Genomic DNA, 22351 nt, shown 5'->3' with positions numbered 1-22351 from the left:
ATGTAATCGTAATACGTTTAATATGATTTAGAATATTAAGTACATAATATGCTGAATATGTATTTATGACCAAAATTGAAACAAGTCTTTTACAAGCATCACATATAAGACCTTATGTCTCTGTAATTTTTCTGTTGCTTGTACTTCACGCTCGTTTCGGAATAAGATTTCTTATGAGATAATTGATTTTTTGTGTAGATAAAATGAGTTAAACAGAAGCTTTTAGATGTCTTTGTATAATTTAGGAAATCTTTTGTTGGACAACTAATCATCTAAGTGATGGTGTTACGGACCAATGAAATTACGCGATGGCGTGGCGTCCGTCGTCCACCGACCTCTGCTGCCCGGCGTAATCAAATCAACTTTCTGACAATAGCTGCTAGTCATTATTGACTGAGACGTCCTCTTTTTTTATTGAATTTAGTCAGAAGCATCCTTAGCAAAGGGGAAACAAATGTTATATCAAATGGTGGTTCTTGACTTCCAGCACCTGAGGGGTAGAGTCAAAATGTGGGAAATTCAGCATTTTTTTTATTTAAAAAAAACCTTCTCTTTCTGTAGGAATATCATGGTTTCATTTTCTAAAATTGGTCTGAAAAATCCTTTGGTGAAGCGGATTCAGTTTTGTACAAACAGTGGATCTGATACCTTTGGGAGCAGAGGGGCGGTGCTCGATTGAGAAATATATTAATTACATTTAAATTCTTCTTTAGGAATAGATTTTTGTCCAGATTTGATCTGAATCATCATTGGGCGAAAAGTACTCGATTTTGCATAAACGTTGGGTCACACTCTCCTGAGGGCTTCAGCTGAGATGAATGTATTTTGACACAATTTCGCCTCAGATATCAGTAGAAAAGGGGTATTCAATGTTATGTAAATTAAGGGTCTGTAGAGGGGCAGAGTTCAATATTGGAAACAAAGGTAAGAGTTTAAAATAATTCTTTTTCTGCTTTGATGTAGGTATTTTGCCAAAATTGAGTTTCAAGCTTTCAAATTCCCCATATTTTGGAAAGAATGTAACAATATATAGAAATTATGAATGAAAATTGTTTAATTGAAAGCTGAAATATCCAGGTGAATTATACAAGCCCCATGTGCCTTTGTTTGTAATTCTTAAACATATTTATCATGACAGTGTATAGATGTGATTTTGCGATAATCATAATTCCCAATTGGTTATGACATTAAGAAATTTCAATTTGACGTTTGAATAACAAATACTCAATCTATCTTAAATTTGTAATCAAGTCATTCAACATAATTTCTCTAATTATAAAGAATGTGATTGTGTTCTAGAACCAGAACTGGTAGTATCAATTGTGTTAAACTGTGAAAACACAGTAAAAGTATCGACAGCGATTCACGAAACTCAGATATTGGAGTCCTGGACTGATGATTTCCAGTGTTCTGACTCAATTTTGAAGATCCTCTATATCTCATAGTATTCTTGTCTCACATGAAACATCCAACAAAATTACTGCTAGAAAAAATAACTTTTACGGAAATGATATTTCATCAATGGTAATGGTTAATGATATAGCTGGACTCGACATTTTTAAGGTTTTGTTGATGCAATATAAGCGATAAAGAAACTATCCATGTACAGCCAAGATCTTGACAATGACATTATGATATAACAGAGATTTCACTATTAGTAAAAGGACAGTTTTCATAAGGCTGGGTACAATAGAGAGCTTAAAATAGTTAATAACGTAATAAAAAAAAATTTTCAAATTCAATTTCTTTATTTCCAAATACAAATAACATATAAGATACAATAAGTATGTAGGTGAATGTTTCATTTAATGACCATACGATGGCGGAGAACATAGCAATGAAACTACATGTATATGATAATTGTCAGTGGAACATTTACGCAACTGATAAGATATTTATGACAGATTTTCTTATAGACGTAAATTCTATTAAATACTTGCTAAGATTTCTCTCATTTTTTAAAAATATTTTTGCATAAGAGTAATTGAGTTAGTTTGAATGCAGATTGACGACGGACATAATAAGGTTTATATATGTATTGTTCGGATCCCTGAGTAGACTGGACTCAACATATGAAGTGGGTTTCATCCTCGATGCCATTACTGTTGCAGAGGGGATACTGTAGTTAAGCCAATGGAACGTCATTATACCTACCTGTTTCTATACTTAACACATGGGATTGTAACCTAAACTTAGAGAGGATATTTCTACACTTATAAGTTAAAGGTTTGGTGAGATAGACTTACAAGTCGAAATTATCTACAATATATTTATACAGAAGACATTTAAAAGAATTTTCTATGTTGCTTCTTCTCACTCCTCGAATACAAATATCTTGCACACGTTGGGTGATTAAAAACACGAAATATTTCTCATCAGACACACACTGATCTAGCAAATTAACGCGGAAACCAATTCTACTTAATTCAAGCTCGACTTGGTATACAAAAATAGTCCTCCAATTCGTTTTTTTTAAATATTTAATTTGTCTAGTTCATTATAACAAGATCTCAGGATGCAATTGTCAGATGTCAGTAATTCTAACCAGTACTGTGTAATGGATATTTTTAGCTTGATCTGTAAAGGAAATCGACCCAACTCATCCTAAACCGTTGAATGATCTGTATGACTTTTTCGCACAAGAACTCATATAAAAAAATGCAAGTGAACTTTTTCAATTTAAACTGCAGGACTGAATCCTGAGACTTTACAAGTATAATTAAGTAAACAAACTATTTAAGTGTCGAATAACAACAATTGGTTTCACAATTTAACATAAAAGTTCTTAATTTTCTAGTCAATAAAAAACCTCCAAACTGTCACTTCTACCCTTGACAACAATATTATCCAATGATTGGGTAAATTTTAATATGTTAGGCCATTTAAATAAAAAAGAAGCCCAAAGTAACGAAAATGATCTATTTCAATAGACATACCGTTATAATTAATTTTATGTCCATTGCTCATATGGGAAAACACGTTTTTGTTTCCTGAAAATCACTACTTCAGTTTTATCCGCATTCACATTTAAATTCCAGCATTCAGCATAGGAATACAAGTGATCAAACATATTTTGGAGATCAACTACGTCTGCAGGAAACAAAACCTGTGCGTCAGAGATTATATTTTCATTTTCGCCCCATAACAGAAAACGTTCATTGGGGAGGGACGTAAATAACTTAGTTAAATGACCAAATATGGTGATACATCAATAATTGTCAACATTGTCTTTGTCCCCTTGTTGTGTGCATTTCAAGATTTCACTTCTTTCAATATTAAAGTATTCTCTCGGCCATTACAACATATCTTACAAACGTAGACTTTGAAGAACAGTAATGTGTTTTTTTCATGAAAAAGAATACAGACTAGGAATTAGTATAATCTCACGGTAAAACATTGTATTATTTCAACAGAGAGACAAAAAAATAATAAATGAAATAAAATAAAAATGAATAAATAAATAAAATACGAAAAATACAAAATTAGCATCTAACTACAAACTTATTCTTGTTTAAAATAGGATTAGTGGATAGTCTTATCTGTACACTGTGTAATATGGAGCAGGGAACAATCATTTATATCAAAGCAGAGAAACGCAAATGATAATGATGATGATGTACCAATGATGATAATGATGATGATCAGTTCAAATTAGTTCGTGGGCACGTTCGTGGGATGATTATATTACCCTCTATAGATTTAGACACAGGAGAGTCAAATGTTGATTTATACTGCATCTTGGGAGATGAAATAAAACAAAAACAAAAAAACCACCAAAAATAAAATGTTAAAGGCATGCCACTTATTTATCTCAAGCACTCGATGTAACACCTAAAGGTCTATTAAGATAGAAGTTTGTTAACTGTTCAGTATAAAATTATATCGCCGTTTTTACAGTGTACTAAAAATCAGTAAATTAATGAAAAGACGAAAATTTGAAAAAAAAGCTTGAGAAGACGACTTTCAAGTGTACAAAAATCAAAACAGGAGAATTTCCAATCCATGTGTTTTTGATGAATAACTAATGGGAAATAACTCACCGCTGATAACGTTATCAATTTGTGATTACCTCCCCTAGACTACTTATCAGTGGTACCAAGAAACCTCCTAGAACACTTGAAATGAAATATGACTTTACTGTCGTTGTTTTACGCGTGATTCTTCAATAGACATGTTAATGTCCGTTTTTATGTTTGATAGAAATAGTTATCATGTTCCTTAGACAGAACCTTTGTGCTAAATTTACTTCTTAACGAACGTTTTCTTTGTTTTTAGCTTGTTGTTGGTTGTATTAATCGTCAATGTTTACTCTCTGTGTCTAGTGTGTTGGTTGTATTTACCGTCAATGTTTACTTTCTTTGTCTAGTGTGTTGGCTGTATTTACCGTCAATGTTTACTTTCTTTGTCTAGTGTGTTGGTTGTATTTACCGTCAATTTTTACTTTCTACGTCTGGTGTGTTGGTTGTATTTACCGTCAATGTTTACTTTCTTTGTCTAGTGTGTTGGTTGTATTTACCGTCAATGTTTACTTTCTTTGTTTAATGTGTTGGTTGTATTTACCGTCAATGTTTACTTTCTTTGTCTAGTGTGATGGTTGTATTTACCGTCAATGTTTACTTTCTTTGTCTAGTGTGTTGGTTGTATTTACCGTCAATGTTTACTTTCTTTGTCTAGTGTGTTGGTTGTATTTACCGTCAATGTTTACTCTCTGTGTCTAGTGTGTTGGTTGTATTTACCGTCAATGTTTACTTTCTTTGTCTAGGGTGTTGGTTGTATTTACCGTCAATGTTTACTTTCTTTGTCTAGTGTGTTGGTTGTACTTACCGTCAATGTTTACTTTATTTGTCTAGTGTGTTGGTTGTATTTACCGTCAATGTTTACTCTCTGTGTCTAGTGTGTTGGTTGTATTTACCGTCAATGTTTATTTTCTTTGTCTAGTGTGTTGGTTGTATTAACCGTCAATTTTTACTTTCTACGTCTGGTGTGTTGGTTGTATTTACCGTCAATGTTTACTTTCTTTGTCTAGTGTGTTGGTTGTATTTACCGTCAATGTTTACTTTCTTTGTCTAGTGTGTTGGTTGTATTTACCGTCAATGTCTACTGTTAATTGTAACCAAGACTATCATCATCTAGAAATACAAAATTCAGAACACAGAATTTGTAATTATCACATTTATTATTCAGCTTAATTGTATACCTCTCTAGTTGATTACAGTATTATCTAAAGTCTGAAATCAGTTTGTTCGTTCTAACCCTTCAATTTCTAAGTATATTTTTGGTTGATATGGTCAATTGATTTTTTTTAATATGCATTTTGCATATGAAATCGAAGTTCTGGTACTTATACTAAAACATCAGCTATGAGAAGGGTACGATCTATTTAGCCTCAGATGCTATGTGCTATGTTTTTAAAAACAGGTAGAAAATTTTTTTAAATAAAATCGTAAAACCTATTTTGATATAAACCGTTAAATATGGGGATTCACGAATACTCAGAATACTGAACGTTCCTATTTAAAATTTTGTAAGTTATTACTGTGTTCAAAAATTGAATTAAATGGTTTTGGTTACTATAGTTACTATTTTTAATTTGAAGCAAAAGTTCGAATGTTAAGTTACTGGTAACGTATGTTTGAGGCTAGATAAAACCATACTCAATTTTGTAATGTTTGGTACGTTATCCCATGTTTTGTGAACGAAAATAAGACAGTTCCGTTTCTAAATTTCCTATAAAATATATTAAATGAATATGGATTGAGGTATATGTATAATTCCTAATTACAGAGAAATCTAAACCCACAATGGAATGCACTATCTGGGCCTGCTCCCGTTATCATGATTTTCGTGCAAGAAGTCGTCAACTGACTAACAAACTCGTGACACAAGAATTCAAACGATGCAAGTTGATGAAAGATACGGGGAAGTTTTATGGTCCCCATAGTGATCTCATTGAGAAATATCATATTTCCTTGTATTACATGAAGCTGGATGTATTTGATGCTAGTTAGTTTGCCTATTGGTTCATTGGTTGCCAACTTTGTTCTCTTTTTGAGAACGTGACATTACTTACTTGGATTGACCAAGATTTACATAAATGGCGGACGTCGTCGATGAAGCAGAAAACACTTACTCTTTCGGAACACCTGGTCTTTTCTCCTTGTATATTTTCAGTACTCTCCGTGAAAATCTTTCTTTTATTCATATTTTGCCCGAGTTAAGTTTGGCAAAATGGAACAGCGATGATTTTAATTTTTCTTGTTATGAAATTTATGGTAGTAATTGCGATTTTAAAAATATCTCGAAATATCACACTATATTAAGAGAACAGTATTTTGTAAGTTCAGAACAAATAAGTGTAAATTTATACTGGAAACAGTTGGAATGACGATTAGTATAGAATATGTCCATATTGTGATACACAAAAAAAAATAATTATTTGTTAATTTGTCCAGTTTTGACAAATGAAAGCTATTTTAAGGAAAACATATTATACAAGTCCCAATTATATCAACTTTCAAGTAGAAAGAATACTGCAAATATAAAAAAAAAAATCTTGCGAAGTCTGTAAAAGTTTTTTTTAAGTTTTATAATTTGTTCTGCTATACAACGTCCGTCATGCGTCGCACGTCATGCGTCGTAAATAATTTACATTTTTGACTTCTTCTTAATAACCCGATGGCCTAAAGTTCTGATATTGGGACAATAGTATGATGGGATGAAGGGCTACCAAGGTTGTTCAAATTAACGACATTGACTGTCTTTCAAGGTCACAGGGGTCAAATGTGTTAAAATCTTCAAACGGCTTCCCAATGACCGAAAATACCTAGTAGCATGCTGGGATAGTGGGCTATAAAGGTAGTACATATCAATGACTGTTACCAACAGTTCTGATATTGGGACTCTCAAGGTCACAGGGGTCAAATGTGTTAAAATCTTCAAACGACCCCTTCTCAATAACCGAAAGGTCTTATATTGGGCCTGTGGCATCCTGGGAGTTAAGGGCTACCAAATTTGTTCAAGTGAATGTCATTGAACCACTCTCAAAGCCACAGAGGTCAAATGTTTGGGTATTTGTATTCATTTGTAGTTTGAATTACAAAATAGGTTAGGATTTCATTGTCAGGGAAGTTCAATATTCCAAATCTTCAGTGCAGGGCCCTTAGAGTTAATATTTTTCAAATTTCAAATGTCCTTGAACTCCACACTTGCTACAACAATACTCTACAGGCTTTAATCTTTATGCTAGATATTGAATATGGCAGTTTTATAAAGTTTGTGCTTGTCATTTGTTATAAACAACAATCCAACACAGGTGACCGTTAAAGTCTATGGGCCGTTTGTTAGCAAAACGTATTGGAGAGAATGTACAACATCTTATATGTATTTTATGAGAGAGAAAAATACTTTGTCGTCAAATAGTACCAGGTTCCAGATGTAAAGGTTTAAATACTGCTAACAGGTCTTGTTTACTGCTAAGACAAAGGCTAGTTTATATATATATATATAATTTTGAAATCTTGAAATCTTGATTATTTACCTGTACTGTTAACTATCAAACAATGCATACTGTGCAAAATCGTGGTACGTTTTGACAATCATTCACCTGATTTTGGTCAGTTGATATAAAATACATAAAATTTCACTTCACTGTGTGTAATGTATAAAATAACATTTTGAATTCATGAAGCAACATGACGGTACACAATAATGAGTGGGATTACGTATTACATTTATTCAATCTACATATTAACAAGATCAAAAGATACAAAGCCGTGTATGAACATATTATGAACCAGAAGTAATGACATAACTAAAGGGAATATTGTATGGATTGACAGGTTTGTATATCTAGCATATCTTTGAAATACACGTAACAACTGACAAAAAATAAACCAATTTAAAACATAGATTAAATCTATTCACATATCGAGTTCCTGAGCGACGATCACAACATGATTATGTAGATGGCTGTAGGGGTGGCGTGTGTTTCCAGTAATTGTATCCGCTGTACACAATATTCTGTCTACCTAACTTGTTACAAAGAAACGTTACTTGAGTCATGTTGGTGGGTGATGGGGAATATGCGATGGATGTTAACATATCATATACTTAAAAGAACATGCATATTGGATATTATCACCATTTTAATCTCTCTACAGCACAACAAAGGATGGTGTTATCAAACCAGAGACTGGCGAGTGATAAGTACTATAGACATGGCCTACCTACATCAGTTGTCAAGGTCAACATCTACATCACATACCCAGGTTCAACATCTACATCACATACCCAGGGTCAACATCTACATCACATACCCGGGGTCAATATCTACGTTACATACCCAGGGTATACCTACACCAGTCACCGAGGTCAACATCTACATCACATACCCGGGGTCAATATCTACATCGCATACTCAGGGTCTACCTACACCAGTCACCGAGGTTAACATACACCTGTCACCGAGGTTAACATCTACATCACATACCCAGGGTCTACCTACATTAGTCACCGAGGTAAACATCTACATCGCATACCCAGGGTCTACCTACACCAGTCACCGAGGTCAACATCTACATCACATACCCAGGGTCTACATCTACATCACATACCCAGGGTCTACCTACACCAGTCACCGAGGTCAACATCTACATCACATACCCAGGGTCAACATCCACATCACATGCCCAGGGTCTACCTACACCACTCATCGAGGTTAACATCAACATCACATACCCAGGGTCTACCTACACCAGTCACCGAGGTTAACATCTACATCACATACCCAGGGTCTACCTACACCAGTCACCGAGGTCAACATCTACATCACATACCCAGGGTCTACTTACATAAGTCACCGAGGTCAACATCTACATCACATACCCAGGGTCTACATACATCTATCACCGAGGTTAACATCTACATCACATACCCAGGGTCTACCTACAATAGTCACTGAGGTTAACATCTACATCACATACACAGGATCAACATCTACATCACATACACAGGGTCTATCTACATTCGTCACCGAGGTCAACATCTACATCACATACCCAGGGTCTAAATACATCTGTCACCGAGGTTAACATCTACATCACATAACCAGGGTCTACCTACAATAGTCACTGAGGTTAACATCGACATCACTTACCCCGAGTTAACATCTATATCACATACAAAGGGTCAACATCTATATCACATACCCAGGGTCTACCTACATTAGTCACCGAGGTTAACATCAACATCAAATACACAGGATCAACATCTACATCACATACCCAGGGTCAACATCTATATCACATACCCAGGGTCTACTAACATTAGTCACCGAGGTTAACATCTACATCACATAAACAGAGTCTACCTAATTAGTCATCGAGGTTAACATCTACATCAAATACCCAGGGTCAACATCTGGATCACATACCCAGGGTCTACCTACATCAGTCACCGAGGTTAACATCTACATCACATACCCAGGGTCTATCTACATCAGTCACCGATGTTAACATCTACATCACATACTCTGGGTCTACCTACCTCAGTTACCGAGGTGAATATCTACATCACATACCCAGGGTCAACATTTACATCATAATACCCAGGGTCTACCTACATCAGTCACCAAGGTTAACATCTACATCACATACCCAGGGTCTAACTACATCAGTCACCGAGGTCAACATCTACATCACATACCCAGGGTCTACCTACATCTGTCACCGATGTTAACATCTACATCACATACCCAGGGTCAACATATACATCATAATACCCAGGGTCTACCTACATCTGTCACCGAGGTTAACATTTACATCACATACCCAGGGTCTACCTACATCAAATACACAGGATCAACATCTACATCACATACCCAGAGTCTACTTACATTAGTTACCGAGGTTAACATCTACATCACATACCCAGGGTCAACATCTACATCACAAACCCAGGGTCTACTAACATTAGTCACCGAGGTTAACATCTACATCACATACACAGGGTCTACCTACATTAGTCATCGAGGTTAACATCTACATCAAATACCCAGGGTCAACATCTGCATCACATACCCAGGGTCTACCTACACCAGTCACCGAGGTCAACATCTACATCACATACCCAGGGTCTACCTACACCAGTCACCAAGGTTAACATCTTCATCACATACCCAGGGTCTACCTACACCAGTCACCGAGGTCAACATCTACATCACATACCCAGGGTCAACATCCACATCACATGCCCAGGGTCTACCTACATCAGTCACCGAGGTTAACATCTACATCACATAACCAGGGTCTACCTACAATAGTCACCGAGGTTAACATCGACATCTCTTACCCAGAGTAAACATCTATATCACATACCCAGGGTCTTCCTACATCTGTCACCGAGGTTAACATCTACATCACATACCCAGGGTCTACCTACATCTGTCACCGAGGTTAACATCTACATCACATATCCAGGGTCAACATCTACATCATAATACCCAGAGTCTACCTACATCAGTCACCGAGGTTAACATCTACATCACATACCCAGGGTCTACCTACAGCAGTCACCGAGGTCAACATCTACATTACATACCCAGGATCTACCTACATCAGTCACCGAGGTCAACATCTACATTACATACCCAGGGTCTACCTACATCTGTCACCGAGGTTAACATCTACATCATATACCCAGGGTCTACCTACAATAGTCACCGAGGTTAACATCGACATCTCTTACCCAGAGTCAACATCTATATCACATACCCAGGGTCTTCCTACATCTGTCACCGAGGTTAACATCTACATCACATACCCAGGGTCTACCTACAATAGTCACCGAGGTTAACATCTTCATCACATACCCAGGGTCAACATCTACATCACATACCCAGGGTCTACCTATACATCTATCACCGAGGTTAACATCTACATCACATACCCAGGGTCTACTACATGTCACCGAGGTCAACATCTACATCACATACCCAGGGTCAACATCTACATCACATACCCAGGGTCTACCTACATTAGTCACCGAGGTTAACATCTACATCACATACCCAGGGTCAACATCTATCACATACCCAGGGTCACATCACCGAGGTCAACATCTACATCACATATACCCAGGATCTACCTACATCAGTCACCGAGGTCAACATCTACATCACATACCCAGGGTCTACTACATCTTTCACCCAGGGTCTAACATCTAGGGTCATCACACATCACCGAGGTCAACATCTACATCACATACCCAGAGTCTACTTACATTAGTTACCGAGGTTAACATCTACATCACATACCCAGGGTCAACATCTACATCACATACCCAGGGTCTATCTACAATAGTCACCGAGGTTAACATCTACATCACATACTCTGGGTCTACCTATATCTACATCACATACCCAGGGTCAACATCTACATCATAATACCCAGGGTCTACCTACATCAGTCACCGAGGTTAACATCTACATCAAATACCCAGGGTCTAACTACATCAGTCACCGAGGTTAACATCTACATCACATACCCAGGGTCTACCTACATCAGTCACCGAGGTCAACATCTACATCACATACCCAGGGTCTACCTACAGCAGTCACCGAGGTTAACATCTACATCACATACCCAGGGTCTACCTACAATAGTCACCGAGGTTAACATCTACATCACATACCCAGGGTCAACATCTACATCACAAACCCAGGGTCTACTAACATTAGTCACCGAGGTTAACATCTACATCGCATACCCAGGGTCTACCTACACCAGTCACCGAGGTCAACATCTTCATCACATACCCAGGGTCAACATCTACATCACATACCCAGGGTCTACATCTAAATCACATACCCAGGGTCTACCTACATCAGTCACCGAGGTTAACATCTACATCAAATACCCAGGGTCTAACTACATCAGTCACCGAGGTTAACATCTACATCACATACCCAGGGTCTACCTACATCTGTCACCGAGGTTAACATCTACATCACATACCCAGGGTCTACCTACATCTGTCACCGAGGTTAACATCTACATCACATATCCAGGGTCTACCTACAGCAGTCACCGAGGTCAACATCTACATTACATACCCAGGATCTACCTACATCTACATCATCTACATCACATACCCAGGGTCTACATCTACATCACATACCCAGGGTCTATCTACATTAGTCACCGAGGTTAACATCTACATCACATACCTAGGGTCTAACTACATCAGTCACCGAGGTTAACATCTACATCACATAACCAGGGTCTACCTACATTAGTCACCGAGGTTAACATCTACATCAAATACACAGGATCAACATCTACATCACATACCCAGGGTCTACCTACATCACATACCCAGGGTCTGTCTACATCAGTCACCGAGGTTAACATCTACATCACATACTCTGGGTCTACCTACATTAGTTACCGAGGTTAACATCTACATCACATACCCAGGGTCTACCTACAATAGTCACCGAGGTTAACATCTACATCACATACCCAGGGTCAACATCTACATCACAAACCCAGGGTCAACATCTACATCATAATACCCAGGGTCTACCTACATCAGTCACCGAGGTTAACATCTACATCACATACCCAGAGTCTACCTACATCTGTCACCGAGGTTAACATTTACATCACATACCCAGGGTCTACCTACATCTGTCATCGAGGTTAACATCTACATCACGTACCCAGGGTCTATCTACAATAGTCACCGAGGTTAACATCTACATCACATACCCAGGGTCAACATCTACATCACATACCCAGGGTCTACTAACATTAGTCACCGAGGTCAACATCTATACACATACCCAGGGTCTACCTACATCTGTCACCGAGGTTAACATCTACATCACATACCCAGGGTCTACCTACAATAGTCACCGAGGTTAACATCTACATCACATACACAGGATCAACATCTACATCACATACCCAGGGTCTATCTACATTAGTCACCGAGGTTAACATCTACATCACATACCCAGGGTCATACATCACATACATAGTCACCGACCTACATCACATACCCAGGGTCATCATATCTACATCACATACCCAGGGTCAACATCTACATCACATACCCAGGGTCTATCTACAATAGTCACCGAGGTTAACATCTACATCACATACTCTGGGTCTACCTACATCAGTTACCGAGGTCAATATCTACATCACATACCCAGGGTCAACATCTACATCACATACCCAGGGTCTACCTACATCAGTCACCGAGGTTAACATCTACATCACATACCCAGGGTCTACCTACACCAGTCACCGAGGTCAACATCTACATCACATACCCAGGGTCTACATCAGTAACATCTATCAGGTCTACATCTACATACTCACATACCAGTCACCGAGGTCAACATCTACATCACATACCCAGGGTCTACATCTACATCACATACCCAGGTCTACATCTACATCACATCACCCAGGTCTAACATCTACATCACATACCCAGGGTCTAACATCTACATCAAATACCCAGGGTCAACATCTACATCACATACCCAGGGTCTATCTACATCAGTCACCGATGTTAACATCTACATCAAATACTCTGGGTCTAAATACATCTGTCACCGAGGTCAACATCTACATCACATACCCAGAGTCTACTTACATTAGTTACCGAGGTTAACATCTACATCACATACCCAGGGTCAACATCTACATCACATACCCAGGGTCAACATCCACATAACATTCCCAGGGTCTACCTACACCACTCATCGAGGTTAACATCTACATCACATACCCAGGGTCTACCTACAATAGTCACCGAGGTTAACATCTACATCACATACCCAGGGTCAACATCTACAGGGTCTACCTACATCTGTCACCGAGGTTAACATCTACATCACATACCCAGGGTCTACCTATCACCGAGGTTACATCTACATCACCCAGGGTCTACCTACATCAGGTCACCACATACCCAGGGTCAACATCTACATCACATACCCAGGGTCTACCTACAATAGTCACTGAGGTTAACATCTACATCACATACACAGGATCAAAATCTACATCACATACAAAGGGTCTATCTACATAAGTCAACGAGGTCAAAATCTACATCACATACCCAGGGTCTAAATACATCTGTCACCGAGGTTAACATCTACATCACATAACCAGGGTCTACCTACAATAGTCACCGAGGTTAACATCTACATCACATAACCAGGGTCTACCTACAGCACTCACCGAGGTCAACATCTACATCACATACCCAGGGTCTACATCTAAATCACATACCCAGGGTCTACTAACATTAGTCACCGAGGTTAACATCTACATCACATACCCAGGGTCTACCTACAACAGTCACCGAGGTTAACATCTACATCACATATACAGGATCAACATCTACATCACATACCCAGGGTCTATCTACATTAGTCACCGAGGTTAACATCTACATCACATACACAGGATCAACATCTACATCACATACACATACCCAGGGTCTACTAGGGTTAACATCTACATCACATACCCAGGGTCTACCTACATCTGTCACCGAGGTTAACATCTACATCACATATTCAGGGTCAACATCTACATCATAATACCCAGGGTCTACCTACATCTGTCACCGAGGTTAACATCTACATGACATACCCAGGGTCTACCTACAGCAGTCACCGAGGTCAACATCTACATTACATACCCAGGATCTACCTACATCACATACCGAGGTCTAACATCTACATCAGTCACCCAGGTCAACATCTACATCAAATACCCAGGGTCAACATCTGCATCACATACCCAGGGTCTACCTACATCTGTCACCGAGGTTAACATCTACATCACATACCCAGGGTCTACCTACAATAGTCACCGAGGTTAACATCGACATCTCTTACCCAGAGTCAACATCTATATCACATACCCAGGGTCTACCTACATCTGTCATCGAGGTTAACATCTACATCACATACCCAGGGTCTACCTACAATAGTCACCGAGGTTAACATCTACATCACATACCCAGGGTCTACATCTATATCACATACCCAGGGTATTAGTCACCGAGGTCTAACATCTACATCACATACCAGGGTCTCTTACATCACATACATACCAGGGTCTACTTACATTAGTCACCGAGGTTAACATCTACATCACATACCCAGGGTCTACTTACATTAGTCACCGAGGTTAACATCTACATCACATACCCAGGGTCTACTTACATTAGTCACCGAGGTTAACATCTACATCACATACCCAGGGTCAATATCTACATCACATACCCATGGTCTACCTACACCAGTCACCGAGGTTAACATCGACATCACATACCCAGGGTCAACATCTACATCACATACCCAGGGTCTACTTACATTAGTCACCGAGATCAACATCTACATCAAATACTCAGGGTCAACATCTACATCACATACTCAGGGTCTACCTACATCACATGCCCAATGTCTACTTTCAACAGTCACCGAGATCGTCAGCTATATCACATACCCAGGGCCACGTACAACAGTGGTCAAGGTCAACATCTACACCAAATACACAAGGTCTACCCTCAACAATGGCCAAGGTCAACATCTACATCAAATACACAAGGTCTACCCTCAACAGTGGCCAAGGTCAACATCTACATCACAAACACAAGGTCTACCCTCAACAGTGGCCAAGGTCAACATCTACATCAAATACACAAGGTCTACCATCAACAGTGGCCAAGGTCAACTCTACATCACAAACACAGGGTCTATCATCAACAGTGGCCAAGGTCAACATCTACATCAAATACACAAGGTCCACCCACAACAGTGGCCAAGGTCAACATCTACATCAAATACACAAGGTCTACCATCAACAGTGGCCAAGGTCAACATCTACATCAAATACACAAGGTCTACCATCAACAGTGGCCAAGGTCAACATCTACATCAAATACACAGGGTGTACCCACAACAGTGGCCAAGGTCAACATCTACATCAAATACACAAGGTCTACCTTCACGGCGTTGAGTTCTGGTTCTTTATGTTACATATTTAAATGAGTTTCTTTTGTATAGTTTACTACGCCAATGTTTCAGTAGCGATATAATCTACATGTACATAACTCAGGTTGCTCAACCATTCAGTTTAGACGAATACCTCAAGCAGTATGGAAGGGAAAAGGTAAGCATATTGAATACTTTATACTGTTTACTTTATATTAGAGATATTTATATTTACTTGCCATGTTGAAAGTTAGGGACTTTTTCAGTTTGAAAATTCACTGGACAGAAAGACTTAAATGAGCTAGAAAATTAACCTTTTTTTTTTGCTGAAATCCAGTATGTTTTATTAGGTAAATTGCCTCAATAATATACGGACAGTCCGAGGTGACATGGTATATTTGTTCAAACTTGAGTGTCAGCAAACCGAAACTACTAATATTGAATTTGAACAGCTGATTATGTCGTATAAATTACGTAGTGAAATTCGTCAATATATGACAAATAATTTGAATTTTTCAAACGGGTTATCTAACACATCAGACAATAATGTACTTAAACGTGAATGGTTTTCTTTATACATTATTGTGTTGAATGATTTTCTAATGACTTTTCTTGTGAAACTCTAACCGTGTTACCTGCATATGACGTCAATGGTTTTTCATTTTTTTAGTTGAAGAAAAGGACACATTGAATTATTTATAATCAATGGTGTCTTATAACGTTCTCAAATATATGCAACTTATGATACTAATTTAGGCAGCAAACAAGAAAAAAGGTATTGCTGTATTTTTGCATCTTTTCTCTCCTGCCTGACACAGTTTTAACTACTTATCTTGGTGAAATTTTATTCAACAGAGAAAAATTAATTGGTTTTTAATGACGATAGCAATACCAAAAAAATCAATGTTACGCTAGATCAGCACCATGAGGTGACTAAGATTATATCTTGGTCTTGAATTATTGTCATGCGTGTGATTTTCCACATTAAGCCGAGACATTAGATCCCAATAAGAGAGGAACATGGAAAATCTCGTTTTAAAGCCACATTATATATAGCTTTCACTTAGAGACACAAATTGAAAAAAGGCATTCGATAACAAATATATAGATACAATGAGTTATCTGAGGAGTATTCGAGACAAATACATACATTGTTTCTTATGTAACTAAACTGAATTGTCCACAATGTAAACAAATTTCAGATACCGAAGCCGAGCCATGTTTATCGGACTGTGATGGGAGAGATAGGTTTTGGCTGAGCTAAGACATTTACATGTGTTTAGGTCACCGTCTATTTGATCTTCATACAATTGTTATACTGTCGTCAAATAGAAAACTACGACATTTTCAAAAAATAAATGGCATTGATATTGATTATGATTAATTTGTGATATCTAGGATGAAGAAAGCCATTGTCACACTTATGGCAATGATTTCCCTTGTGTGTATGGCGGAAGGATTTGAATGTGGGATAGATGCAGAGGTGTGTGAGACATCCTTGATTGTGGAATATCGCCTGACAATGTTGCATCCAACACAGAAAAAAGTTTATCCATATCAAGGAAAGCTTTACAGATATGACGTTAAAGATCCGGAAAATGCCACATCTATTTCACCCGAAGAGGTCATAACAGCAGATGGATGGGAAGAGGAACGTCTGGTAATTGTGGCAAACGGTAGTCTACCTGGTCCTGCCATTACTGTGTACGAAGGACAACGACTCGTGGTTCACGTCATCAATCAGTTATACACGGACACTCTGTCGATTCATTGGCATGGTCAGCCTCAAAAGGGTACCCCCTGGATGGACGGAGTAGCCTTTGTAACACAATGTCCCATTTTGCCGGGTCAAAAGTTTACGTATGACTTTGTTGCTCGACCAAAGGGTACATATTGGTACCACTCACATGTTGGCACACAGCGTACAAAAGGTCTCTATGGAGCATTAATTGTAAGGGATCGAACCGACAATATGGCGGAGCATAATCTACTGGTCCAAGGATGGAATCACCTTTGGTCAGCAGATATGGACCAATTAAAATATATAACGAATGGCATTTATGAGAATCGTAAGAAACGTAGGAATTCGTTTCAGTTAGATGGTGATATGTTTTCAACTGTCCTTCTGACGTCGGTTATCATAAACGGTAGGGGGCGTTACTACAGTAACTTTACCACAGAAGCTAACAACGCTGCTCCTTTAAGTGTATTCAGGGTTCAGCGGGGCCAGACGTACAGGTTTCGAGTGATAAATGCAGACATCCTCTATCCATTCCGTGTGTCAGTCGACAATCACAAAATCACTGTCGTGGCCACAGACGGATATGATGTACAGCCCGTTTCAGCCGAGTCGTTCATCATTCAGTCGGGTGAACGTTACGATTTTATATTAGCAGCAGACCAAGCTGTTGGAAACTATTGGATCCGAGCACAATCTCTAGAAATTGAACCAGATCGACTTCATAGGGCCCATGCCATATTGAGATACGATAACGCAAAAGAGATCGATCCAGTTAGTTCCACGTACAGTTGTTCAGTCAGTAGCAGATGTCTCGTCGTCAACTGTCCTTTCTTGTACTATCCGGAAGGAGACTTTACAGACTGTCTCTCAGTTGATAAACTCAAAGCTTTAGTTGATGATGATCCTGCACATGTACCATCAGATAGGCAAATTAAGGAATATTTCCTAAACTTTGGTTTTCCTGGGGAACATGGATTTGGTCAGGCGTCTGTAAATGGACGGAAACTAAAACTCCCCCCTGTTTCAGCGCTAACACAACCACTCGAGATAGAGTCTACTTGTGATCGGGCCGATTGTGGGGAGGAGAAGGAATGCGAGTGTACCTATTCCTTATCGCTTAACCATGATGATGTCGTACAAATGATACTTGTCAATATGGGCAAAGGTACAGGAGGGTTTCATCCAGTTCATCTTCACGGATATTCTTTTTATGTTCTGAAAATCGGATACGGTTTCTACAACAATATCACCGGACAGTACATTGGTCCAAAAACAGATGATATAAACTGCAGAGGTTCTGGTGACGAAAGAACCAGTTTTTGTAACGCAGCAACATGGCGGAATCAATCCTGGGGTGGAGATGACGTCCCCGGTCTTAATCTGCTCAATCCCCCACGAAAGGACACGCTCATTCTTCCTAATGGCGGTTATGCAGTTATCAGGATTAAAGCGGATAACCCAGGTCTCTGGATTCTTCACTGTCATATGCAAGTTCACAATGTCGATGGAATGGCTGTTCTTCTCAACAATTCTTTTGACCGGATACCAAAACCTTCTAAAAACTTTCCTATCTGCCACAACTTCCCAACTGCAAGGCCCGATGTGGTACCAACAACTACGCCCGCTTTGACATCGCAAGAGAATGGTGCCTGCGTTAAACAGTCAGAGAATGCTGGTAGGTATTCATATTAGTGACACAATGACTACAGGAAATTGGGAGAGGGATGGGGAGTGTCAAAAGTCCATTGAGGACTAAATTCCTTTTGTAAAAGGTGTTTTCAGATTATATGGAGGAGATAGATTTGTTATATACAGTTATTTCATTCAGATGATGAAAATCAAATGATGTTAGAATTAAATTTTTCTTAAAATGAATAAATACTATTTTACATCTCAAAATAAACTCTCTGTATTTTCGGTCAATTTAACTCATATCAAAGTGATAGGCATATTCACGTCGTTTTTAATATGTTCAATATCCTATTTGATCGATCAGTTCTACCTATTTTCAAATCACCTACGACACATGTCGTTTTTTGTTCAATCAATCACATCATCACTGAAATATTTTGCGTACAAATACTCTCTCGAAATATCTATAGTTTTAATGTCGTAGATTACTTTGAAATCATGTCTCTTCGTGGGGCTGAATTTTCGGGAGATTTTTCACCGCTATTGCGTGGAAATTTGATTTCATGGATAAATATACACTGCATTTCAATAAATGTCAATTCAACAATTATCAAACTCAACTAAATATAATCAGTTGACAGTAACAAGTTTAATCTCCATCAACCATACATTCTGTAGTAAGGAAGGAATTGAGTTTTTGTTTCTTCGACCTTTGCTTAGAAAGAATTTGAATATAAGCCCTGGTAATATAATGCTTCAGATATAGATAGCTCTTGGTATGAATCACCTATGTTAAGTGACAAATTTACAATGCCTTATTGTGTTTGCAGACGGCCAGTACATAGTGGTGACAGTTGGTGTTTTGGTAGGGGTTCTGTTTATCATATTGATTATGATGGCCTACATTCTTTATCTACGGAACCAAGTGAAGAAAGCGACACACTCTTCGGCGAGTTATGTCTTAGAAACACACTACCAGCATTAAGTAACCTTCGTTTCAGAAAAAGCGACGATCCTTTCCATCTAGCAATCGCAACTAATGTTCCAATAGTAGTGTCCTTTATGCCTGTACAGATATGATACTTTTGAATATGCTATCAAGAATATCTCATGCGAAACTTTCGAGTAGAACTGCGTATTTTAAAACATAATAAGTTAAATAAATTCAGGAAATTTACGATTTTACGAAATTGTCCTCATACGATTATTTAAAACACTGCCAATGGTGTATGAATTGCATTTTATCAAACACACAAAACTTGCATAAAATGTATTTTGGATTATCTAACGAAAATTTATTTAGTAAATATGGGAACTTATAACGAATTCAGGCAGTAAGTGACATCTTCCGAATTATGTTTTCTCAAACTACTTTGTAATAACAAGGGAATATTTAAAAGAAAATGACAATTCCATTCGACAAGAAATATTTATTCTAGTTCAATAGTTCAATTTTCAGTTATGGTAGTCATCTTTTCAATTTTTAGAATTATTGACCCTGATTAAAGAACTTTTCAAGAATCTCTCGGGTTATACTCATATTCTCAGGGACTGATGGGGACTATGAGATGAAAATTAAGTTGTAGTTTTTAATAGGTAGACACAAGCCTTATTTATATTTGTATGTGGTCTACCTATCTTACCAGAGTTATGCCCCTTGCATTAAGAAAAATTCGAGTAGGTTTTCAGAACGTTTTTAATATTTTGTAAGAACAAAACCAAGTGAGATCATGATGGCAAGAGGAGTCAGGAGTTAGACATGGTCAATTCTTTCCCTCCCTAACGTCCATACATTGTGATATTCAGCATCATGTCCAGAACACTTACTTTATTTACATTTTCTGTTTCATCGACTATACCAGCCATGTAAATCTACTTAACAATCTTTATTGCATTTTGAAAATTATTCTTCTTGTCTACGAAACATTATATATTCTATAGTTTTATTATATTTCTCTTTCATGCTAACACTCTATTTACATTGTATTTATTAATCCTAATTGTATACATAACATTCTATTTACACCATACATTGTTATCCTAATTGTATACATAGTAACACTCTATTTACACCAAACATTGTTATCCTAATTGTATACATAGTAACACTCTATTTACACCAAACATTGTTATCCTAATTGTGTACATAGTAACACTCTATTTACACCATACATTGTAATCCTAATTGTATACATAGTAACACTCTATTTACACCATACATTGTAATCCTAATTGTATACATAATATTCTATTTACACCATACATTGTTATCCTAATTGTGTACATAACATTCTATTTACACCATACATTGTAATCCTAATTGTATACACATTCTATTTACACCATACATTGTAATCCTAATTGTATACATAGTAACACTCTAATTACACCAAACATTGTAATCCTAATTGTATACATAGTAACACTCTATTTACACCATACATTGTAATCCTACTTGTATACATAACATTCTATTTACACCATACATTGTAATCCTAATTGTATACATAACATTCTATTTACACCATACATTGTAATCCTAATTGTATACATAACATTCTATTTACATCATACATTGTAATCCTAATTGTATACATAACACTCTATTTACACCATACATTGTAATCCTAATTGTATACATAGTAACATTCTATTTACATCATACATTGTAATCCTAATTGTATACATAACATTCTATTTACACCATACATTGTAATCCTAATTGTATACATAACATTCTATTTACACCATACATTGTAATCCTAATTGTATACATAACATTCTATTTACACCATACATTGTTATCCTAATTGTATACATAACATTCTATTTACACCATACATTGTAATCCTAATTGTATACATAGTAACACTCTATTTACACCATACATTGTAATCCTAATTGTATACATAGTAACACTCTGTTTACACCATACATTGTAATCCTAATTGTATACA

The 22351-nt window shown here is 37.5% G+C and overlaps 1 protein-coding gene across 1 annotated transcript; it reads left to right on the top strand.

Annotated features, from left to right (window-relative positions):
* The first annotated feature begins 17450 nt into the window (after positions 1-17450).
* Positions 17451-20379, top strand: LOC132549267 (uncharacterized). The gene is made up of 2 exons (XM_060213184.1): positions 17451-19437; positions 20225-20379. The coding sequence occupies exons 1-2, from the start codon at positions 17451-17453 to the stop codon at positions 20377-20379; spliced, it is 2142 nt and encodes a 713-aa protein (XP_060069167.1).
* The last annotated feature ends 1972 nt before the right edge of the window (positions 20380-22351 follow it).

Source organism: Ylistrum balloti, unplaced genomic scaffold (genome assembly GCF_031769215.1).
Source record: "Ylistrum balloti isolate Yb309-2 unplaced genomic scaffold, AGI_CSIRO_Ybal_v1 Utg370052, whole genome shotgun sequence".
Lineage (NCBI taxonomy): Eukaryota > Metazoa > Mollusca > Bivalvia > Pectinida > Pectinidae > Ylistrum > Ylistrum balloti.
This window is presented reverse-complemented; position numbering and strand designations above follow the sequence as displayed.

What these genes read in the sequence shown, in the direction of transcription:
- LOC132549267 (XM_060213184.1), top strand. Translation starts at nt 17,451, where the DNA reads ATGATTTCCCTTGTGTGTATGGCGGAAGGATTTGAATGTGGGATAGAT. An exon ending in TAAACAGTCAGAGAATGCTG is followed by an intron (nt 19,438 to 20,224) that starts GTAGGTATTCAT and finishes TTGTGTTTGCAG; the next exon opens with ACGGCCAGTACATAGTGGTG.